General features: G+C 36.3%; 1 protein-coding gene across 2 annotated transcripts in view; it reads right to left on the bottom strand.

Annotated features, from left to right (window-relative positions):
• Positions 1–239: 239 nt before the first annotated feature.
• Positions 240–22,862, bottom strand: part of prkd1 (protein kinase D1) — a 94,422-nt gene continuing 71,799 nt past the window's right edge. For both annotated transcript variants that reach the window (XM_055171406.2, XM_055171405.2), the window contains exons 6-19: positions 22,432–22,639; positions 20,270–20,347; positions 19,074–19,272; positions 16,677–16,800; positions 16,476–16,553; positions 14,290–14,575; positions 10,273–10,325; positions 9,839–9,911; positions 9,580–9,686; positions 9,336–9,497; positions 9,102–9,200; positions 8,238–8,505; positions 1,123–1,208; positions 240–832 (exon numbers count right to left, since the gene is read on the bottom strand). In XM_055171406.2, the coding sequence (XP_055027381.1) occupies positions 614–832; positions 1,123–1,208; positions 8,238–8,505; positions 9,102–9,200; positions 9,336–9,497; positions 9,580–9,686; positions 9,839–9,911; positions 10,273–10,325; positions 14,290–14,575; positions 16,476–16,553; positions 16,677–16,800; positions 19,074–19,272; positions 20,270–20,347; positions 22,432–22,639 (2,040 nt within the window). In that variant the 3' untranslated portion in view covers positions 240–613. The remainder of the gene's footprint in view (positions 833–1,122; positions 1,209–8,237; positions 8,506–9,101; positions 9,201–9,335; positions 9,498–9,579; positions 9,687–9,838; positions 9,912–10,272; positions 10,326–14,289; positions 14,576–16,475; positions 16,554–16,676; positions 16,801–19,073; positions 19,273–20,269; positions 20,348–22,431; positions 22,640–22,862) is intronic.

The raw sequence follows: 22,862 nt of genomic DNA on the forward strand, positions 1-22,862 counted from the left end.
CTACTGTATAACAAAACAGGCCTCCAAAAAACTCACACACACGTGCGCGCACACGCTCACACGGTACATTCAAAAGCACATAAACACAATACCACGAAAGCTATAAATGCTCTCTGCTATACATTTGTGAAGTTATATCCACTGATGCAATGGTCAGCACAAAATTACAGTGGCATTCACCAACTTTCAAAGCAGAATATTTCCAAAGATTGTATAAGTTAGTGCGATATATATTAGTATATATATATTATAGAGTGAATTATACAAACAATACTTCTGGTACCGAATAATTGCACAAAAACATACAAGTAAATCTCCAAAACCAGACAGTCCTTCTAAACAAAATAGCCTGCAAATATTATATTTGTGCAGCGTATAAAGTCTGAGCGTAGTTGTAATGTGTTGCAATATATTTGATTGTTCGATCCACAATGTATGGCTAGTTTGGCTTTTGCGGTTTAGGCACTGTGTGTTTAATGAAATTTGTGCTTAATCTGCATTGTGCTGTTAAATAAAATTGTGTTAACACAAGGCATTCGATTGAAGTGTTGATTTAGCTGTTGTATACAGTTGGCTTAAGCTCCATTGTGCCCTTAAAGGGACAGGCGTCAATTTACAGCACACTGACTCGGTCGCTGAGCATGCTCATCACGGCCTCATCAGACTCCGCCTCTTCGCTTACATTAGCGTGGGGGTTGATTAAGTGGGCGGGGTACTGAAGGCCATTTTGTTCTGCGAAATGCTCCCAGCGTAAATCATCGCTTTCGTGGGTGATGTATCGCTCCAGCATTTTGCACTCCAGAGTTCGAAGGTCCAACCACATCTGGTAGTCCTGTCATAAAAATACATCAACATTTCTCAAAACGTCTAAAAGCAGAGGTGTCCAATCCTGGAGAGTCACTGTCCTGTTTGCGTCCATCCCTGAAACACACCTGTAGGTACTATCACGACTACTGAAATTTTAAATAAATGTGTTTATTTACGGTTGGAGCTAAGCTCAGGACAACTCTCTCTAGGATCAGGATCCTTAATGATAACGTATGGATGTGGGGGGATTTGAGAAGATTTTTTTGTGTGCATATGATACCACACCAGACATATAAAAGTGATTATCTTTCTAACCTGTAACCAGGGATGGCTGAGAGACTTGTCCACGCTGTAACGCTTCCTCATTTTGACTTGCAGCAGGTTATTAATAAGGTCAATTGCTGCAACAACAAAACAGGTTGTCAGTGAGCAGACCACGACTGAAAACCTGAAGGATTTTCTGTCCAGAGGGATAATGAGCAAAACCAACATCATGTTAACATTATTTTAAGGGTCAGAGATTTCTGAGAGACTCCAAAGTTTCTGAACCTTGGGGCCCCCGCGCTTTAGTCCGAGGCCTCGCCTGCCATTACTCACATGAGTGGCTCGTAACAAAAATTGAGCACGATCTCTTTATTTAACCCTCTGCCTCTCTTCTCTTTATCTTCTCTTTCCCCTTTATTTCGCATTCACTTATTTTTTTCCACATAAGCATGCTTTTACCATCAGCTTAGTAGTGGGGTATAGTCATGCAAAGAGCCAACGAAAAATTCAGTTTTAATTTAACAAAAAATATATTAAGTTAACAATATATATATATATATATATATATATAATAAATATGTATATTTCACTTTAATAAACAAAATAAATAAATATTTTTTAAATGTTTATATACTAATAAAATATAAAGATAATAATAAATAAATTATATATATATATATATATATATATATATATATATATATATATATATATATATATATATATATATGTGTGTGTGTGTGTGTGTGTGTGTGTGTGTGTGTGTGTGTGTGTATATATATGTATATATATGTATGTATATGTATGTATATGTATATGTAATACACACACACATACATATACATACTGTAAAACTTAACAGTTAACTCAAACCATTTAAGTAAACCGGTTGCATTAGACTATTTAAGTTTTAAAACACATAAATATAAGTACTGTGAACTTGAGTCATGTGCATTATGCACTTATATTTAAGTAGTGTGAAGTAGTGACTCAATTTGTTTAAGTTCACAGTACTCAAATGTATGTGTTTTAAAACTAATGCAACCGGTTTATAGGGCTGGGCAAAAAATTGATTTTTCGATTAATCGTTTTTATAACGTGGTCGATTCAGAATCGATTCTCAAAGAGCAGAATCGATTTTTTTTTCATATTTTTTTCTGCAAACATTGAACATAAGATAACGTTAATCAAATTACTAGTCTTCTTCACTAGATGTCACCCTCTTTTTTTGCCTTGCGATGTTACCAAGGAGCCTTTCATTCTTTCATTCAGTGCTTAAAATGGCACTTTTTATGCCACCTTCACATAAAAAGTCAAAGGTATGGAAGCATTTTAGATTTCGCAAGCAAGACGACAACAATAGTGTTGTGGTTTTTAATTTATTTTTATTAATTACCCACTTGTAAACTTATGTTCACTGTTCTTTTTTATTAATGTAGTATTTGTATTAAATCTATATTCATTGAGTTGAATCGAGGTTAAAAACCGACCCGAGAACCGGAACCGAAAATTAAACCGATATTCGAAATCGAATCGATTGGCAGGGATGGGCAGTATTTCAAATACATGTATTTAAAATACGTATTTGAAATACAAAATAGTATTTTGTATTTTGTATTTTAAAGCCTTTGAAAAAAAGAAATGTAATTTGTATTTAAATACATTTAAGATGAGTATTTTTGTATTTTTAAAATACTCAAAATACTTTGAGCCAGTCAGTCAGGGTACTGTTTTCATGCATCAACTAGTTCAGACCAGACCACAGAGTTCAGGTAAGCAAATATATCTATGCAGCTTTTAGTGGGCAATAATTGAAATGTTGGAGTGGGAAATAAAGCAAAGGCGATTGAATTATTGGGTGTGATGTGATTTGTGTTATTATAACTGTCGCGAAAGGAAATTCAAATTCACACTTGCACGTTGGTAGGCAGTTGCACGCTACAGTTGCACTTGCACATTGCACGACTGAGACAGAGTGACAAATTGGCCTACACTTTTGACTTAAAGGAAAACCACAATTCCTTTATATTTTACTATGTTCTTACCTCAACTTAGACAAATTAATACATAACTATCTTTTTTCAATGCATGGAGAAAGAGCACATAGCCTGCAGCACCTCGACCTCAGCGCGCAGCAACATCGTCACAGGAGTAATGATGTTACTGCGCCAGAGGTTGAAGTGCTGCAAACCAAGTGCTCTTCCGCCATACGATATAGTTCTCATTTTTTATTCACTTAAAAATCACGTTTTATTTTGTGCCACCATACTTACTTGTGTAACTATGTAACAGTCTTTAAATAGGGAAAACATGGAAGTGTTTGGTGGCTTCTAAATTCATCCCTGTTTGGATCCTAAGAAATAAATGGGACCAGGCTAAATGCTAACACATTCATGACATGCTGTGCAAAGATTAAGTGCACATACAGTATTGAAAAAAGATAGGCATGTATCCATTCATCAGGTAAGAACATAGTAAAATATTGAAAAACTGTGTAAACCTAAAAGGCTTTTATGCTTGACGTGCTTTCCATTGTATAATTCTGTGAAATGACAGAGGACGACTCGTGAGTAATTGTTCTCAAAACCATCAAAAAGCAGCAATGAGAGGAATTAGTTTGCCGAATAATTTGTCTGGTGAGACGTTTGTAAATGCATGGATTTCTTAACATATAAACTGATTAGGTTGTGGGTCATTTTGACGACACATGAAAAAGTTTTAATGATGTTTTTATAAAACATCACTTTACTTGAAGGGGTGTTCATAAGGCTGACATGACACATTCATAATCATAACATGACACGTGTCATGAATATGAAGAAGATTTTATGCACATTTATGACAACTGTCATTAAGTGTCATTTGTTCAATTATGTCATTTTTATTGCAAAGATGACATTGTTTGAGATGTCTTTGTTATGACAACTTGACATTAAAGCAACACTATGTAGTTTTTTTACCTTTAAATAATGTCTCTAAAATTATTTCAGTGATAGAACAACTTTTAACTGGACAAATTGTACTGTTGTTGCAACCTAAGCAGCCTCCTAGCTGCTACAAGCACACTCTGAAAGTGGCGGTGGAGGGTAGAACACACAGCCCCGCCCCTCACCCTGCCTGCAGAAGAGTGTCTGATACCAGGCACTGTTGCACTTTTCAACCACATGGGGGAGCTGTAAGTCATTTTTACATGGAAACTACATAGTGTTGCTTTAACCCATACATCATAACTTGCCATGACAACTTGACATTAACCAAGACAACATAACTGACCACTTTTTACCAGTGATACAAATATAATTTGTCATTAAAATGTCATTAAGTGTTAATACTCTGTTAAATAGTTTTTATAACAGCATCATGAATATTCTTCAGTTCATAATGTTTATTTGACCGAGTATTAATAATATTTGACATAGTATTAACACTTAATGCCATTTAAATCATGGTTTAATGTAATGTTAACCCACAAAGCTAGGTAGTTTCTTAAGTTTGATAATTATTGTTTATAATTTATAACAAGTTGTGTTGTATTGGTTTATGTGTCAAGTTGTCATAACAAAGATATCTCAAACAATATCATCTTTGCATTAAAAATGACATAATTAAGTAAATGACACTTAATGGCAGTTGTCATAAATGTGCATAAAATCTTCTTCATGTTCATGACACATGTCATGTTATGATTATGAATGTGCCATGTCGGCCTTATGCACACCCCTTCAAGTAAAGTGTTACCAAGTTTTTTTTACAGGGCAGGGGAAAGCAAAAGGTACGTAAAATAAAATGAAAGTTTCTAAGCAGTTGCACACATCTAAATGCTTTTTGGCATTCAGAAATAGACCCAGATAGATTTCAGCCTAATAGAGATACTTGCACAGAATCACCAATTTCACATGTATTTTGTGTATTTTCAAAATACAAAATACTGTATTTGTATTTAAATACATTTTTCCTCACAGTATTTTGTATTTGTATTTAAATACATTTTTCGACACAGTATTTTGTATTTGTATTTGAAATACATTTCCATGTATTTATGCCCATCTCTGTCGATTGGATAGCTTGTGAATTGAAATTGAATCGATCTGGAACATCTGAATCGATACCCAGCCCTACCGGTTTACTTAAATGGTTTGAGTTGAGTTAACTTTTAGGTTTTACAGTGTACATATCAGCAATTTTGTGTGTACATATACATATATATATACATATATATATATATATATATATATATATATATATATATATATATATATATATATATATATATATATATATATAAATATATATATATATATATATATATATATATAAAAATATAAAAAAAAAAAAAATATATATATATATATATATATATATATATATATATATATATTATATACAGTATATAGATATATACATGTATATATTTGTTAGAATTTGATATACTGTATGTTTTGCCATGGAGTTTCTGTTTTATAAAGCACTTTTTGAGTCATGCACACTTATTATGGACCGTAATTATTTTCACTTCAGAGTAAACAAGACGAAATTCAATTAAAACCGTTTTAAAACCAGAATGTAATTGTTAAAAATCACTATACTTGATACCAACCAAACTATATAAATAAATAAAAGTGCACACGATTAATTTGTTTCAGTTGCCAGTGGTCTTAAGTAAACTAAGTCTGCTCTTGTTCTCCAGATATTTTAATGAGGAAGAAAGAAGGCGTTAGAAAATAAACAGGGTCAAAGGTGAGGGCATCAAAAATCTACTTAAGGTAATGAGACGAAGGTCGATTCTCTTCATGCGGATTACGCATGACTTGTACGTAAATATAACCTATTCCACACCCACAATTCAAGGCTTTACCTTAACGCTGACCATATTTTCATTTTCAAGTATAAAATGATGTTTGGCGAGTTGAGGTCATCTTCGCTTACAGTTACAGGGCAGAGATAATTAGAGCCAGTGCATCTCAAATATGAATATTAAGTTGAAAGTGCTGGCATTCGAAAGAGAAGTGAGGAGACTTCAAAATAGCAAGTCTGAAAAGGTTAACTGCACATAACTAGACTAAGAGTGTGAGATATTAGCAGCTGGCTACATAGAAATGTATTGTGCGATACTTGGTATGTGTACATTAACAGTAACTGGGTTTTCATCTGAAACGAGCAGTGAATCTTTTCAAAATTTGCAAAAAAGTAAATAGAAAAACCGGAGGCAGCTGACTTGTTGCCTTGCTGCCTCATGAGGCAATGAATTCGGCGGCATAGGGAAATACATTGAAATTCTGTTTGAAATATTAACATAATATGAAATACTAATTTCTCACTAGAAATGCAATGAAAAGTTGTAAAAGTGAAAATATAACTTTATTTACACTAAAATATGATCCAGCCGCTTTCTTGGCTGCGACTTTACTTTTTCGAATTCGACCAGGCCCGAGCAATCACATTCCCCGCGCGCACACACACAGACACACACAGACACACACACACACGCACACACACACACACACGCACACACACACACACACACACACACACACACACATAGAATAGGCTTTATGCCCAACTGCACTACTTCCTGAACTTCAGCCAGCTCCTTGTTTCCTGTCTGCCATTATTGGACAAACTGATTAATCCAGGTGTGCCCGATTATTGTTGTTGTGACTACTGAGGTCAGGCACACCTGGATTAATCAGCCCGTCCAACAATGGCAGACAGGAAACAAGGAGCCGGCCGAAGTTCAGGAAGCAGTGCAGCTGGGCACAAAGCCTATAGTGGGACAAGACGATGAAGGTATATCAGGAGTCAAGAAATAAAGCAAATATTGAATTCTTACGTGATGCCTTCATGCCTTGGAATGCTGCCTCCGAAGGCAGCATTTTAAAGATTTCAGACGCAGCTAACATCAGCTGAAACAGCTAGACTATCAGTCACGTGGGTTTTTACGTTCACTACAAATGTATTCACCACTGTTTCCATCTCCCATTATTCGCATTTACCCTTTTTCACATTCAAACTTTTTTGCGAATTAATTCATTCCCCACCAGCCATTTTTTTTAAAGTTGCCCGCCAGCATTTTTTGTGATTTTTTACAAAATGCCTTCCAGGAAAATTTTCTTCTAAAAATATATAAACATACATATATATCAAATGAAAGAACAGACACTCTGCTTTCAAACAAAAAATAAATAAAAAAACAAAATGGGAAAGAAACGTTTCATCCTTTCTATATTTTTATCTGCTTATAAACTCTTAAATATGGGTTTTTTTCTTTAAAATTTAATTTTTTTCAGCAAAAAGCTGAAATAATTGCATTTTATGAAGGAATTTTGTTCCTTTAGATTCAGAACGATTATCATAACATATACAAAGTTTAAAATTAGTAATAACGTTTTGGCTTCAGTTTTTTGTGGATATGTCGCTATTGCAGATTAGCATAAAAATTAATCAGGAACACGTTTTTTATGCAAATGTTTGCTCTTAATTGACAAGATAACTCGTCAATGGCAGGGAAAGAGTTATAGTATTTTTATTCGATATTTGGCATTTCCATCACTCGTTTCTTATTAGATAACTCAAAATGTGCACAAAATCAGTGTGATGGAAACACATTTAATGAGATTTATATACAGTAGCTAGCTTATGGATTCATATAGGTTTTTCTCATATCTCTGGGATCACATAATAGCTCTGAGACTGGATTAACACATACATCTTTACAGATTAACATTAACACATACTGGACTTATTTCCAGTTTAGAGAGATTAAAAGCGCTGGCTTATGACTCTGGGTTTAAATGCTAACCCTGTGTTACCTTAAAAAATGACCTTGCAATACAATGCAGTTTTGATGTATTTAGATTGATTGATAACAGCACTACGTGCCTTAAACTTTCAGAAGGTTTTTTTTTTCAAAAAATGGTCCCAAGCTTTCACTGAGGCAGTACCCTTTAAAAGGGTCCTAATATGTACCATTTAGGTAAAAATATGTATACATTTGGTACTAATATGTACCTTTGCAGTACCTTTGAGGTATTATATGCACCTTTTGGTACCCCAATAATATGTACCCTTAAGGTACTAATATGAACTCTTTAGGTGTGCTTTTTGAAAGGTACCAGCCTTAGTGATAACCAAGTCCCATATTTCTGACAGCTTACCCTAAAACCTACCTTCTGGAGTCACTGTTTTCCACGGGTTGGGTGGGTACATGAAAGCAGCATTCTGAATTTGGTCATGGATGTCTTCATCCTCATTAAAGGGGAACGTTCCACTGAGACTAACATAGACGATGACACCCACGGACCACATGTCCAGCGAGCGGTTGTAGCCCTTGTTTCGAAGCACCTCCGGTGCGAGGTACGCCGGCGTGCCCACTACAGAACGCCTGAAAGACTTCTCTCCGATAATTCGCGCGAAACCGAAATCGCACAGCTTCACCTGCAAGACAAACCAATGAACAATGAGCATTAGAAAAAACAGACACCTGGAGTCTAATACTAAACTAGGACTGAGATGCACAAAAGACCCCAAAAAACATGCTTTTAACACCACAGACGCCATAATAATCAGTTGTCAGGGTCTGTACGAAAGTCAAGTGAAATTATCACCCAGTTGGATGTGGTTACAATGTATCTCCTGCTGATCTACATTTTCCACCTTCGAAACATTTCCTTAAGAACAGCAACAAGCACCTGAGCCGATAAAAGCCGAGTTGAAACGTTGACAGCTCGAGTTCTGGCGTCCTTTCCGGGAAATATTTGTAAAATGGCTTGTTTAGCATTCGTCCGAAATGTTTGTCTGAACGGTGAGTCACCTTTGTGCTCGACGACATCTTGCTCGGCAGACGCGAGAAACAATGGGAGGATAATTTAGAAATCTTTCATTAAAATGTAGACACACACAACCCTCGAGCGCGCTATAATTACCCTCTTTTATTCTTGTGCATTTACAAAAACAGATCCATTTAGTCATCATTTTGGTGTGGCCTCGCTTCATTCACATATTCCCTTTTCTTTTGTAGGGATTTTACTCACTTGTGGAAAAGAGTCAGACGAGGCTAACAAAACATTCTCGGGTTTGAGGTCACAGTGAACGATGTTTTTGAAGTGAAGGTGACGAAGTGCCACCAGAATCTGAAAATGGATCGAAACAGTAGCGGTTACAATGCAGAATGACGTAAATGAAATTTTTTGTATTATGCGTATATTGTATTTGATTTGTAACACTGCAGTCAAGAGTGTCTGGCAAGATGCCGGCGCGAGACGCACCTGCGTGACGAGAAACTTGGTGATGCGTTCTGGCAGCCTCCCCTTCTCACTTGACAGTATCATCTCTAACATGTCGCCATGGAGCTTTTCCATGACAACAAAGACACGCTCCGGTGTCTCGAACATGCACTCCAGGTTGACGATTCCAGGATGATGGAGGTTCTGCGGGAGACGGATATGACATCTATATTAAGTATGCATAATGTGCATAATGATAAATATCTTGTTTATCATGTAGCTCTACCTGAAGGATGGCAACCTCGTTGCGCAGTTGGCTCTCCTGCTTGGTTGGGAAACGTAACTTATCTATGATCTTGATGGCAACATCTCTGCCTGTTTTCCTGTGTTTTCCTGCGATATACCAGAAATTACTATATATTGAATATGCACCTGTGTTATCTAAATACAGTAACGTAAGCATTATACATATATTCAACACTATTGCACATCCTCACCTGATCAAAAAAAATGCACTGTACTGTAAATAGACAAATCTGCATTACCTCCATATACAATGCCAAACTGCCCAGAGCCAAGTACTTCATCTGGGAATATTTGATACACGGTGCTAATATCCTGTAAGATAAACAGAAAAAAATGTATGTTTTTCTTTTCCCAAAGCTTATATACATCGGATTGCTTTTGATTTTGTACAGTAACAATGCATGATTTCAGACCAGTAGCCTAAAGAGCTATTTCCACATCTCACTAGGACTGTGTCAGAGAGACTCGGGTAACCATGGCAACCCCATGGCCGAGCAGGTAATCAAAATAATCTCCAATAGAGGCATTGTGTGTTTATATCACACTGAAATTCAAGGTTGCAGGTATAGGCAGGCTCGGTAGGATCTTTTCATACGAAAGCAAAGCTTGATATAGGGGAAAAGAAAATATGGTATATATTTTAATATGTCTTTGCAAATAGCAAAATGTTTACCACGTTCTCCTGGATCTGGCAGTTGGATACAGAGATGCTAATGGAGACCTCCTCTGTTGGTTAATAAAACAGAAGTGTGACTCATTAAAGCTCTTTCATATCGAACGTTGCATCCACATATTTACACCTTTGCTAATTTAATCTACCTTAACAAATTTGAACTACTGGAACACACAAATATAAACATTACATTTTTTAAAAACTTGGCAAATCAAATTAGAAATTCACCTGTGCAGTATTGATGTTTGGCACATCACTGTCACGTTGAAGCCACCTAAAATTATTTTAGTTTCGTCTAAATGATGCCAATGAAAAAACATATATGCTGCTCATTTAGCGTTTGCTCAATCAAATAGTGTTTTTTTTTTCTAAAAGTATATAACTTATGAAATAGTTTCGGTTTTGTATAATCAACAGCATGCTATAGACAGAGTGGGAACTTAATATATGAAGAGTTTGGTTCCAAAACGCAATAAATCCATTTTGACAAATTTCGGTAAAAACGTGTTTTCTATAGAAAGTGACAAGATGAAAACAACTATTTTCTGTTACAAACTTTCACATAGCATCTTTAGGTTATAAAAACATAAAAAATTCAAATCCATAACTTGATTTTCAAAGATTGATTATAAAAACGGATTATTTTTTCCACAAAATGCAATAAATCCATGACAAGTTTTTATTCAAAATGCTATAAATCTATTGAATCAATAGCCTATATAAATGTGCATTTATCTTTGCCATGTTATATTCATTTAGTTGACTAGTTGTACACACTAATTAAAAATATAAACATTAATGTCATTAATCAAAACACTTACTTTGTCATATTAAGATCACTGTCATTGCTGTGGTTATACTTGACGTCGTCGCTTAATGTTTTTCACAGCAATCAGCTGTAAAATGTTTTGGTCCTGCTCGATTTTCGCTGACTTTGAGTAAAATTATGTAAAGTTTTGATCCCCTGGGGTCAATGTGTAATCATGACAGAAACTTGATGCTGTCAGCCCGGCCAAACAAGCACCCGTCCCCCGAGTGTCTAAATTACTAGATGTTGATAGCTTACGTTTCTTTCCCATCACAGAAAACCATCACAGGTTTATCAATGCTATTAAAGTATTATTTTGTTTTTGTTTGTTTGTTGATCACGAAGAACAAAGTAGATGAGGAAAACTAGGATTCCGTGTACTTAACGCGCCGCCATTGTTTGTTTACATTGCGTGAGGTGCGCTGTAATCTTTGGAGTGGATTTATGGCATTCTGTAGAAAAGGGGGAGTGGCGTTTATTGCATTTTGGGAAAAAAGGGAGAAAAGATGACAGAATAACACGGTGGATATTGGATTTTGGGTAAAATTAAGAATTTACTTTTCAATACTGACCTGATATAATACTGATTCTGGCAGTAACTAATTTTTTTCAAAAATGGCGTTTATTGCGTTCTGGAACCAAACTCTTCATATATACAGTGGGTAAAATAAGTATTGAATACGTCACGATTTTTCTCAGTTAACATATTTCTAAAGGTGCTATTGAGATGAAATTTTCACCAGATGTCGGTAAAAACCCATCCATTCCACACATTCAAAGAAATCAAACTCTAGATGTCCATATGAAGAGTTTGGTTCCAAAATGCAATAAACGCCATTTTAAAATTCTTTATTACAACAAATTCTTAATTTTACCCAAAATCCAATATCCGCCGTGTTATTCTGTCATCTTTTCTCCCTTTTTTTTCCAAAATGCAATAAACGCCACTCCTCCTTTTCTACAGAATGCCATAAATCCACTCCACAGATTGCAGCGCACCATTCACGCAATGTAAACAAACAATGGCGGCGCGTTGAGTACACCAAATCCTAGTTTTCCCTCATCTACTTTGTACTTCGTGATTAACAAACAAACAAAAACAAAATAATACTTTAATAGCATTGATAAACCTGTGATAGTTTTCTGTGACGGGAAAGAAACGTAAGCCATCAACATCTAATAATTTACGCAAGAGGCACTCGGGAGACGGGTGCTTGTTTGCCAGGGCCGACAGCATCAAGTTTCTGTCATGATAACACATTGACCCCAAGGGATCTTATGAAAAACTTTTCATAATTTTACTCAAAGTCAATGAAAATCGAGCAGGACAAAAACATTATGAAATGTGAAAAACGTTAAGCGACGACGTCAAGTATAACCGCAGCAATGACAGTGTTCTTAATATGACAAAGTGTTTTGATTATTAACATTAATGTTTATAATTTTAATTAGTGTGTACAACTAGTCAACTAAATGAATATAACATGGCAAAGATGAATGCACATTTATATAGGCTATTGATTCAATAGATTTATAGCATTTTGAATAAAAACTTGTCATGGATTTATTGCATTTTGTGGAAAAAATAATCAATTTTTATAATAAATCTTTGAAAATCCAGTTATGGATTTTGAATTTTTTATGTTTTTATAACCTAAAGATGCTATGTGAAAGTTTGTAACAGAAAATAGTTGTTTTCATCTTGTCACTTTCTTGGTATAGAAAACACGTTTTTACCGAAAATTGTCAAAATGGATCTATTGCGCCTTGGAACCAAACCCTCCATATATAGACCGTTTAATACACTATCTTAACCTTGCCAGTCTAATTATTGTCAAAACTTTATTATTGCCAATTAATGTCAAAACTGCATTTCATATAAGATTGCATTAATGTGTAAACAAGATGCAATGTGAGTACTTTACAGAGAGAGAGAGAGAGAGAGAGAGAGAGAGAGAGAGAGAGAGAGAGATGGCTTAATATTTTTAAGTGACATAATTTGATGAATAACTAAAGCTTTGCATAATAATTGTTTGCCTGCTGTTAATATGATGGATTCCTGGCATTTTCTTAAGTTAATGCATTGTTTATTGAATGTCAGTGCTTTCTATTTTCATTAGAAATGAAATGTTGACATGAATTGTTATGAATTGTTGAGCCCAGTCTCCTGAAGATGCGTACAAAAAGTGTAAAACTCGTGCAATACATACGCCAAACTCCACCCTGGCGTGCATATGATACGCAAGTCCTTCCCATTCACCCAAACGGTGCATCCTTTTTTGTCGTTTTATTTATTGGTTTCTCAATTTTTTTGCTATTTTTTACCATTTTCGCTTGGGTTTAGGGCCAGAACAACTTTTTGTTATATAAAAATGACATCCTAACCCAAACCCCAACTCTAACCCCAACTCCAAGCGACCATGGCTTAAATATGGACAAAAACATGGAGAAACCTGTATATTAAATAACCTCATTAAGCAAATCTAAAATCTAACCCTAAACCCAAGCGAAAATGGTTTAAAAAACAGAAAAAAATCGAGAAACCAATAAATAAAACGACAAAAAAAGATGCCCCGTTCAAGTGAATGGGAAGGACTTGCGTATCATATGCACGCCAAAGTGGAATTTGGCGTATGTATTGCACGAGTTTTACACTTCGTGCTATTTATACGCATCTTCAGGAGACTGGGTAGGAATTGTTAGTTAAATTAAAGAGATGAAAGGTTCTTGAGGTCAGAATAGTAATAAAAATGCGTACTGAATGTTGTCTGTGGTATACTGTTAGATTCTTAAAAGCGATTACATAATGTTTTCACATGTAGTAGTTTAAAAGAAGAATCCTGTGCTTTCCAATTCAAGTATTTTGTTTTTCCAAAAAATAAATTCAAGCATTTTTTGTCACCAAAATCATGAAAAAACTCGAGCGGTGAAATCCTGTAGGGACTTATAATATAACACAGCTAAAACCTAATTCAAGTCCCCCCTAAGACTATATTCAAAATTTAGCACATCCTCTTGTAGCGTATTGCTTAAAAAACATGCCCTAACATTTCTGAAAGTCACAGAATTTGTATTCTGGAAGATTCATGTATGTAAAAGGTTATAGTTAATGAAAAAAGTTTTGCATTACTTTATCACTTGTTAAGAGTCTTAACATGAACTAAGAGTCTTAACATGAACCCCTAAATGTTTCACCATAAAGTTCATACTGTGATAGCTGTGATGGCCTCCATGAGATATGCCCTTGGCGATGACAGGCATAAGCGCATGCTGGATGGCCATCTCCCACATGCGGGCCACGTCCTGTCCCACCCCGCTAACAAGTACGTTGCTTCCGTAGCCAGATGTTCCCACGTCAGCTCGAGCCAGGTTCTCTCCCACATAATACACCAGAGATGTTGTGGCAATCTCAAAGCAATGTGGGTTTGCACCCTCGGGGAGCAGGTTGAAGGTTTTGGCTGGTTCCAAAGACAGCATCTCAGACAAGGGGATTTCCTGTTGGAGAAGGTCTTGTTTGAAAACTGAAACCTGAATTATATAGCAGAGGCATGCGTGTAGATCTGATGTGTGCAGTGATACGTGAAACTATCAGGACAAACTATCAACATCATCTAAGAAGTTATGTAAGCCCCTAGCTAATTATACAGTATGTAACTACAGTAAATACCTCATTTGTGTTTTCTTAACTATAGGTACGTTTGGCCTTGTGACAAAGTCCCTAAAACATTTTATCTGATAGTCATAACATATCCATCACAGTGTCATTTTTAACACATTATCAAATTATGTCTTGTGTTTAATATCATTCAGTGGTTAAAATCATGGTGGAGGGAAAATTACATTGCAAATATTTCTGGAACAAATGCATAAAGTTGATTTCAATTTGTTTTGATTAGATCATCATAACTAATAATAAATATAAATTTAATCATAAATCATATATTTGTAATGATGTCTATGGTTTAAGACTACAAGTCTGCATCTGGCACAAAGGTAAAAACCTAACAAAAAATATATTTGTACCTAAGGGTGCATTTAAGTACCTCAAAAATATGAATTGGTACCTCAAAGGTATATCTGTATCTACAGTAAATGGTACATACAGTATTAGGACCTTTTTAAAGTCCCAGTGAACCGGAGGTTGCGATTTTTATAACGGGTTTTCCCTCCTGCTGTTTTAAAAAAAAATGTCCTCCACACATGATTGGTTTAAAAGAAATCTCCGCCTACATGAACAAGCAAAAACACGTGATCACGTGCTGTCAAGAGCATGCCACACCAGCAGGCGGTAATCGTAAAGCCATCGAACGCTCGAGGGTGAAAACGTAAAAATATTTTATCGGATGTGCCTTTCGTTTACACGGCGACTGCGTTTTGGGGGCTTAAAAATGCAAAAAAGTGAAAAGACCCTTCAGAGTGGAAATCTTAAAAACGATCTACCGTCGCATTCTCGTCTAAAGAGTAAAAACGCAAAAGTCTGCTCACGGTGGATCTCGTCGCGTACGCGTTTACGTCACAGGCATGCGCCAGTTCAGGAAAATAACAACAAACATGTCAGATTGTTCCAAACGTCGGACCTTCAAGTTGCCATAGCAGCTCTGATAAATATACAAGTCTTTCCAGCAGTTGTACGAATTATTCACAGCAAGTATTACTGATCAGAGAAGGCGCATTAATTATCTCAGTGAAACTGTTGATGCGCCAATTCGTCGGAGGCAAACCAGACGGCTTTGGACGAGACCTGGGAGAATCAGGAAGAAGGTTGTACGCAGGCACACGGACTTGGTGTTGTTGTGTGTCAGTGCTTCACATTGCCACCTAGCCGCCTGGAGTGCATACTACATCGAATATCACACACTTTTGCGTCACCATATGCACGCAGATTTCCCCCTCAAAATGCTCGTATAAACGCGGAATAAAAAGTGATAACGCAACGCCACTTTTGCGGTTTCTTTTCAGATTGTTTTCATGTTAACGTAGCCTTAATCAGAAGCAAAAACCCTGGTTGTACTGTCTACATGACAACACTGCAACCGGCGTTTCTAAAAAACCTCACCCTGGCAGGGGTTTTCAGAAATGTTCGGTTTCAGTGACGTTATACTGCGTTTCTGTGTGGACGAACGGCCAAAAAAAGTCACGGTTATAAAAATACCTGTGTCCGTGTGGACAAGGCCATAGAAAAATAAGCATTTCATTTAGAAATGAAGCTCACAATAGATTGACAGCTGGATGGGGCGGAGTTAACAGATGCTCCCGCCCAAGCTGTCTAGCTGACATCATTAAAGAATGATTGCCACAATAGGGTGGAAGTACATTTTCAAAAATATTTCAGTTTACGAAGGCACATACATTTTTTAATATGCTCACTTTTAACAGATAGATTAAATTAACTTACCTTGTAGTATTTGCTCCCAGTATCATTCTGAAAAAGGGTGATGCACTTGCTGTCTAGTCTCCAGTAATGTCTTTTACGCTAGTGTGAATAAAATATGATGTCACATTATATACAATACACTCTTGACTCCTGGCGCAGTATAGCAAGTTCTCTTATTAATCATTATTTATTGTAAAGTAATTAAAAATCCAGCCTACTAACCAGTGTGTCTTTGCTGGTGAAATGCACAAGCCATCCTTCTTTCATAACATTGCTGCTTTTCCTCTTGGTGTGTTTGACAGACTGAACCACGCGCATAAGTGGGATGTTGTTGCTGGTGCAAGGGCTTTAAAAAACACAATGACATGTCAAAACCTTTCGAGAAAATGTCAATTGCAGGTCAAATGCTGGTTCATAGGATTTGAATACTCGTACTGTTTATCTGTTAATCTCCTGAACATACCAATGACAAATAAATTTAGTTCTTAATTATTGTTTGATATTTTATAAATTCGTTAGGAAAAAAATAAAATAGACTCAAATCATTGTTACCATATAATAAGTGTAGAATTGAAGAGTTTCGTTGCAAAACGAGATAAATCCATTTTTTAACATTTTTGTCAAAACATGTTTATTATTATGTTATCATGTCATTATTTTGTTTTATGGTGCTACTTAGCTGTATTTTTAAAGTTATGAAGGTTTAAATCAAAACAAATCAACTGCAGTTGCAAATGCACAACCAAAAAACGAGATTTCTGAACAATTAAAAAAACGGTGGTTATCTCGTTTTGCAACAAAACTCTTCAATTGTAAAATTAAAATTATTTATGAAGGGACAAATTTGTTCTGAGAAAATCTGAGGCCCTGTTTACAACTAGTATTAACTTATTCCCCGCCTGCCATTTTTTGAAAAGTTGCCCGTCGACATTTTTTGTGATTTTCACGAAATTACTTCCAGAAAAATATATAAACATACAAATATATGAAATTAAAGAACAGACCCTCTGCTTTCAAACAAACAATAAACAAAACGGGAAAAAACTTTCATCCTATCTTCAGTTGTTTTTTTATAAACTCTTAAATATGGTTATTTTTCTTCAACAATTAAAAATTTTGAGCGAAAAGCTGAAATAATTGCATTTTTGTGAAAATAATTTTGTTCGAGATCAGATTCAGAACAATTATCGAAACATACATGGAGTGTAAAATTAATAAAAAAAATTTGCTTCAGTTTTTTATAAATTAGGTAAGAGCGGCATCTAGTGGATAATCCCGATATTACAGATTACCATAAAAACTCATCAGGAACACGTTTTTTCAGGCAAATGTTTTCTCTTAATTGACGAGATAACTCGTCAATTGCGAGGAATGATTTAAGATGTGTTTTTGCTGATCGGATCACAAGTGGACGACGCTAAATACAGGTGTAAAGGGGTTGTGAACGTTTTGAGCTCGTCCACTTTCGATCACATTCAAAGGTAGTCGAAAACGCATTCGACCGGATTGCTTTTGTGGTGTAGACGCACATGTGGTCGAATGTATTCGACCAGCTACAAAAGACTGCCTACTCTCCACCTATTGATCTAATGTGATGTACCGACTCCCGAGCACATGTTTTTACATAACTTCTAGCATGAACGCACAGTGTTCAGCGCGATATTTAGGCTTTTATTGATAAAACTATCAAAACCACTTTAATTATTGTTTTACTTTGCAAACGTGTTCCATGAGCTTATTTCATCATTTTCTCTAAAATATCAGATAAAGTCCTTACAAAACATTGTGCAGCACGTTCACTAACAACACAAGCAGCAGAATTCTTTCTAATATTAGTGCGCGTCAATTTAAACCTGTCATTTCTTCCGCTCATATACCATCCCCTTGAAAAAATCAGGACAGAAGCGGTTAAAAGTGGACAAAAGAGACAGATTAAAACATACACGTCTCAACATGTCCACTTGTGATTCAATCGACCAAAACACATCTTAATACCAGGTGTTAGGGTGCGTTTACACCAGACACATAAGTGGCGGCAAGCGCAAGTGATTTACATGTTAAGATAATGCAAAGACGCGAATAGGCATCCTGCTGGGCGGTAAGCGCGAATGACGCAGCGCGTTCCACATTAATTGAGCGTTGCCACGTGATCCGTGGGAGTAGGAAGATCTGACATTTGGCGGATTTTCGCGCCGTGTTAACCAATCAGGAGCTTGCTCTAGCAGTGCTGTGATTACAGCAAGCAAGCGGAGGCAGAAAAACAAAAAAATAATGGAGGATAATCATCATCGTTACACGAGACATCTTCATACTTTTACAAGAATTAAAAGGATCTTGTTTGGAAGAAAGTGAGTGAGGAGGTCGAACAATCTGGTAAGTTTACTTAATTTAGCTATTTAAGCCCCTCCCGTGACGCAAATTTACGCGAAAAGGTCTCGAAAGACTAGAATTTCACACGTGACTTCCACGCGCAAATGAAGCGAATAAAAACTCAAAATGTTCAAGCTTCCCACTACGCGCGAATTGTGCGTTTTTGCCATCTCCTCCATGTTTGTTGTGAAAGCACAGTAAGGGTTAAAGTACATATTGTTCATAGGTGTCTTTTTGATAAGAAGCTACCTGATGATTCTATTGGATTCATCTGGGTCCTGGTCCTGAAAATCGACAAGTTCACCATGTCCAGCCTCCAAAAATGCAGCCGAGTCGGCCACAAGGGATTCCTCCATATCATCGGTAAGTGGACTGTGTCTTTCACCATCATGGTCATCACAGCCTTCCTCCATGACCACATCTGATTCAGCACCAGGACTCAACAAATCTACAAGGCAAAAATATTAAAAGGGGATTGGAGAGAAGAAAGGCTATGAAGCAAGAAGTTAAAGCAAGACAAATTCACATGACGTGTCAAAAAGCTGTCAGTTTAAAGGGACACTTCACTTTTTTGTAAAATAGGTTCATTTTCCAGCTTCCCTGGAGTTGGGCATTTGATTTTTGCCGTTTTGGGATCCATTCGGCCGATCTTCGGGTCTGGCGCTACCACTTTTAACATAGCTTAGCATAATACATTAAATCTGGTAACTTTCAATGGCAGGGGACTATTTTCGGGCACTGCATAATATCACTACGCCTGCTGCAGCCATGTTACAACAGCAAAGTCCTTGATTATTACGCCAGAATGAGAGTATAGTTCCTAGCCATATCTGTCTAGAAAATCACAACTTTTAATTTTCTGTCGGTCTTAGTACACAATGTAACTACAGAAGAGTCAAGTTTTAAATAGGAAGAATATCAAAACTCTTTGGTTATTTTTTAGCGCGATGCTAATTGTCTAATCAGATTCAATGGATTATGCTAAGCTATGCTAAAAGTGGTACCGCCAGACCCGAAGATCAGCTGAATGGATTCCAAAAAATGAAAACCAAATGTTTAACTCTGGGGAAGCTGGAAAATGAGCATATTTTCATAAAAAGTTAAATGTCCCTTTAAAACCAGCAACCCTAAAATACAGAACCTGAGCTGATAAAAAAAAATCAGAAAAGTAATGAATAATAATACTGTCTTATAATTTAAATGGGACTATATTATTTTCTCATGAAATGCATTTTCATTCCTCTGGTTTGAATGACAAAATATGAATGCTTGCTTAACCAATATTATTTGATACAAACCAAACAGGTTCAATTTTACATGTAAGCACACAAGAGAGTTTGATGTTCAGGTGGTGTTTCAATGCTCGGTGAGATAAATATTGTTGTTTTTGTTGTGAAAATGCAGTGTTGTTCATTGAATCACAGAGATGCTAAAGTTAGACTTGCCTCCATTTCTTGACACCTCTCCGAGGCAGTTGTTTGGCACTTTGGGTGCACATCGTTTATGGCAGTTGAATTTGCAATCTGAGACAGTGTGAAGGGAAGAGAGTAAAGCAGAGAGAGAGAGAGAGGAGTTTACTACCAATCTGGCACATAAACATATGAGTTCCTGTTGTGCTGGTGGCTGACAGGCTGAGACCTCGCACATTGAACACATGAACATTAAAGCTGTTTGCAACGGCCCTGCCAACTGTACTCTTTACTGCTTGGCACATGGCATATATTCCTTTTGCTCACACACATTGTGTATCATTTTATATATATACTGTATACACATAAACAGCTGTTGTGTCACTGTATAGCTGTGCTCCCAGTTAACAAAAAACAAATCAACAAATGTCATGATCTGTTAAACTGCGAGTTGCAGTGTTATCAAAATGTATACATTGGTATATTTGCAACTAGTGGACTAAGTATAAACTTGGAATATCTGTAAAGCATACTAGTTTTGGTGCACACAAATGGACACCTATTAATACTAAAAAAGGCATAGAATAGTGAATGTAGTATTATGTAAATTCCAGTAGGGCAGTCGTAAGTTTAAAGGTCCCCTAACCTAGGTGTTTTCAGCAATATTAAAATAGTCTCTGGTATCCCCAGATTTTGTCTGTAAAGTTTCAGTTAAAAATAAATCACAGATCTTTCATTATACGATGTTGAACATGGCCATTTGTGGCTACAATGAAAAACGCGCTGTTTTGTGAACGACTGGTGTGAAAGCAGCATTACACATGTGCATTGGACTACATCAAAACATGTGTCTCTGGCAAAAGGTTGAAGTACGCGCTCATAAGGTGGAGTCTGTGAGCGCTTATGGGTGGGGCGTAATCAATGTGACATCACATTGACAGGGGATCCCCAACAGCCTGTTTTGTGTGACTGTTGTTGTTTATTACACAAAGAAAAATAAATGGATTTGTATAATTACAGGATGTTTCTGCACACACACTGGCGGCTTACCTAAAAGTGCATTTTATAAAACGGCTCATTCTGGTTCTTCATTCTGATTGGTTGAAACGCGTTCTAAGCCGTGATAAAATACCCCTGTAAACCCACGGTTCAGACCGCATCACAAGTATCACTGCGCCACTCTTGCTGCGTACTGATTTATGAAAATAAACACCACAGTCTTTAATCGTTTTTTTTTTTCTACCTTTGCACAATTATGGCGATATCCAGATAAGTGTCAATAAATAAAACATTTCGTCAATAAAGAGAAAACGTTCTCGTTCTGTGAGTTGTTTTTGTCTTATTGATATTTCCGCTATTATCCACTAGATGGCAATCTTACCCAACTTAAACACTGACGCATTCACTCGACACAACAGCGTTGTGGTGGATTTAGCGTGACGTATACGTTTTGATCAGGCTCTGAATCTGATCTCTTACAAAAGTTCTTCACAAAAATGGAAGTATCTCTGCTTTTAGCTGAAAATTTGAGAGGTGATAACTGATAAGAGAACAAATGAAGGTAGGATGAAAAGTTTTTTTGTTGTTGTTGGAACACCGATGGACTGTTCTTTCATTTGATATTTTATGTTTATTTAAAGAAGATAATTTTTCTGTAAGGCATTAAACTAAAACTGGGTGGCAACACGCTGACGGGGAAAGAGTTAAGCATGCTTCCAAGCATATTTGATCATCGCTTCAACAGTTGCACGATATAAATGTTAATGTATATTTTAGATGAATTTTGATATATAAAAATAAACATCACAGTCTTTAATTATATTTTCATTGTGTCTTTGCTGCGTCTGTGTTGTTTGTGAACTGCGCTCTGTTGCAGCCCCACTTGATTCTGAGGAACTACTTTGTTTGGCGGAAGAGTAATATTTGTACTAATATAATTACAACTTATTTGTGTTTTATTTTGTGAAACCCTGCTATGCATATGAAGTAACCGTTTTATAAACGCCATAAACCCCACAAAGCAGTGGGTTACCAGTGCATTTTATAACAGCTAATTGTGCCTAACAACGCCCCTTAGCTGTTATAAAATGCACTGGTAACCCACTGCTTCTTGGGGTTTATTGCTTTATTTTAGGTTAGGGGGGCTTTAAAACCTTATAGCTAGTACACAGTATAAAGTATTGGGGATAGTCTCTTACCTTTGCATTGCAGTCCCTGACGAAAAAGACCCTTGAGAAGCTTCTTGCAGTGCTGGCAAACTGTGGGCCGTGTGTAGGAATGGATGACAAATGTGTGCGGCACCTTCACTTTAGAGAGCAGGATCTTGTCTAACTCTATTGGTCGACCTATATAGGACTGGGAGTTGGAACGGCCTCTTCCAGGAAAGATGTCAGATGGCGTTTTTTGCTGTGAAGAAGTAACATACACTATTGTTATACACTATGGATACAGAACCCTAAATTCCTTGTAAATCACAGGACAGCTACATAAAGAGACCAGGTCTACACGCAGGGAAGCTGTCAAAATACACAAAATACACATCTATGTTTTTACTATGGTTTTAAATGTTGATTTGAAACGTAGTTCTCTAAATTTCGATACTATTTCAATGCTAAATATCTATACTAAT

Source organism: Misgurnus anguillicaudatus, chromosome 7 (genome assembly GCF_027580225.2).
Source record: "Misgurnus anguillicaudatus chromosome 7, ASM2758022v2, whole genome shotgun sequence".
In the NCBI taxonomy this organism is placed as follows: Eukaryota; Metazoa; Chordata; class Actinopteri; order Cypriniformes; family Cobitidae; genus Misgurnus; species Misgurnus anguillicaudatus.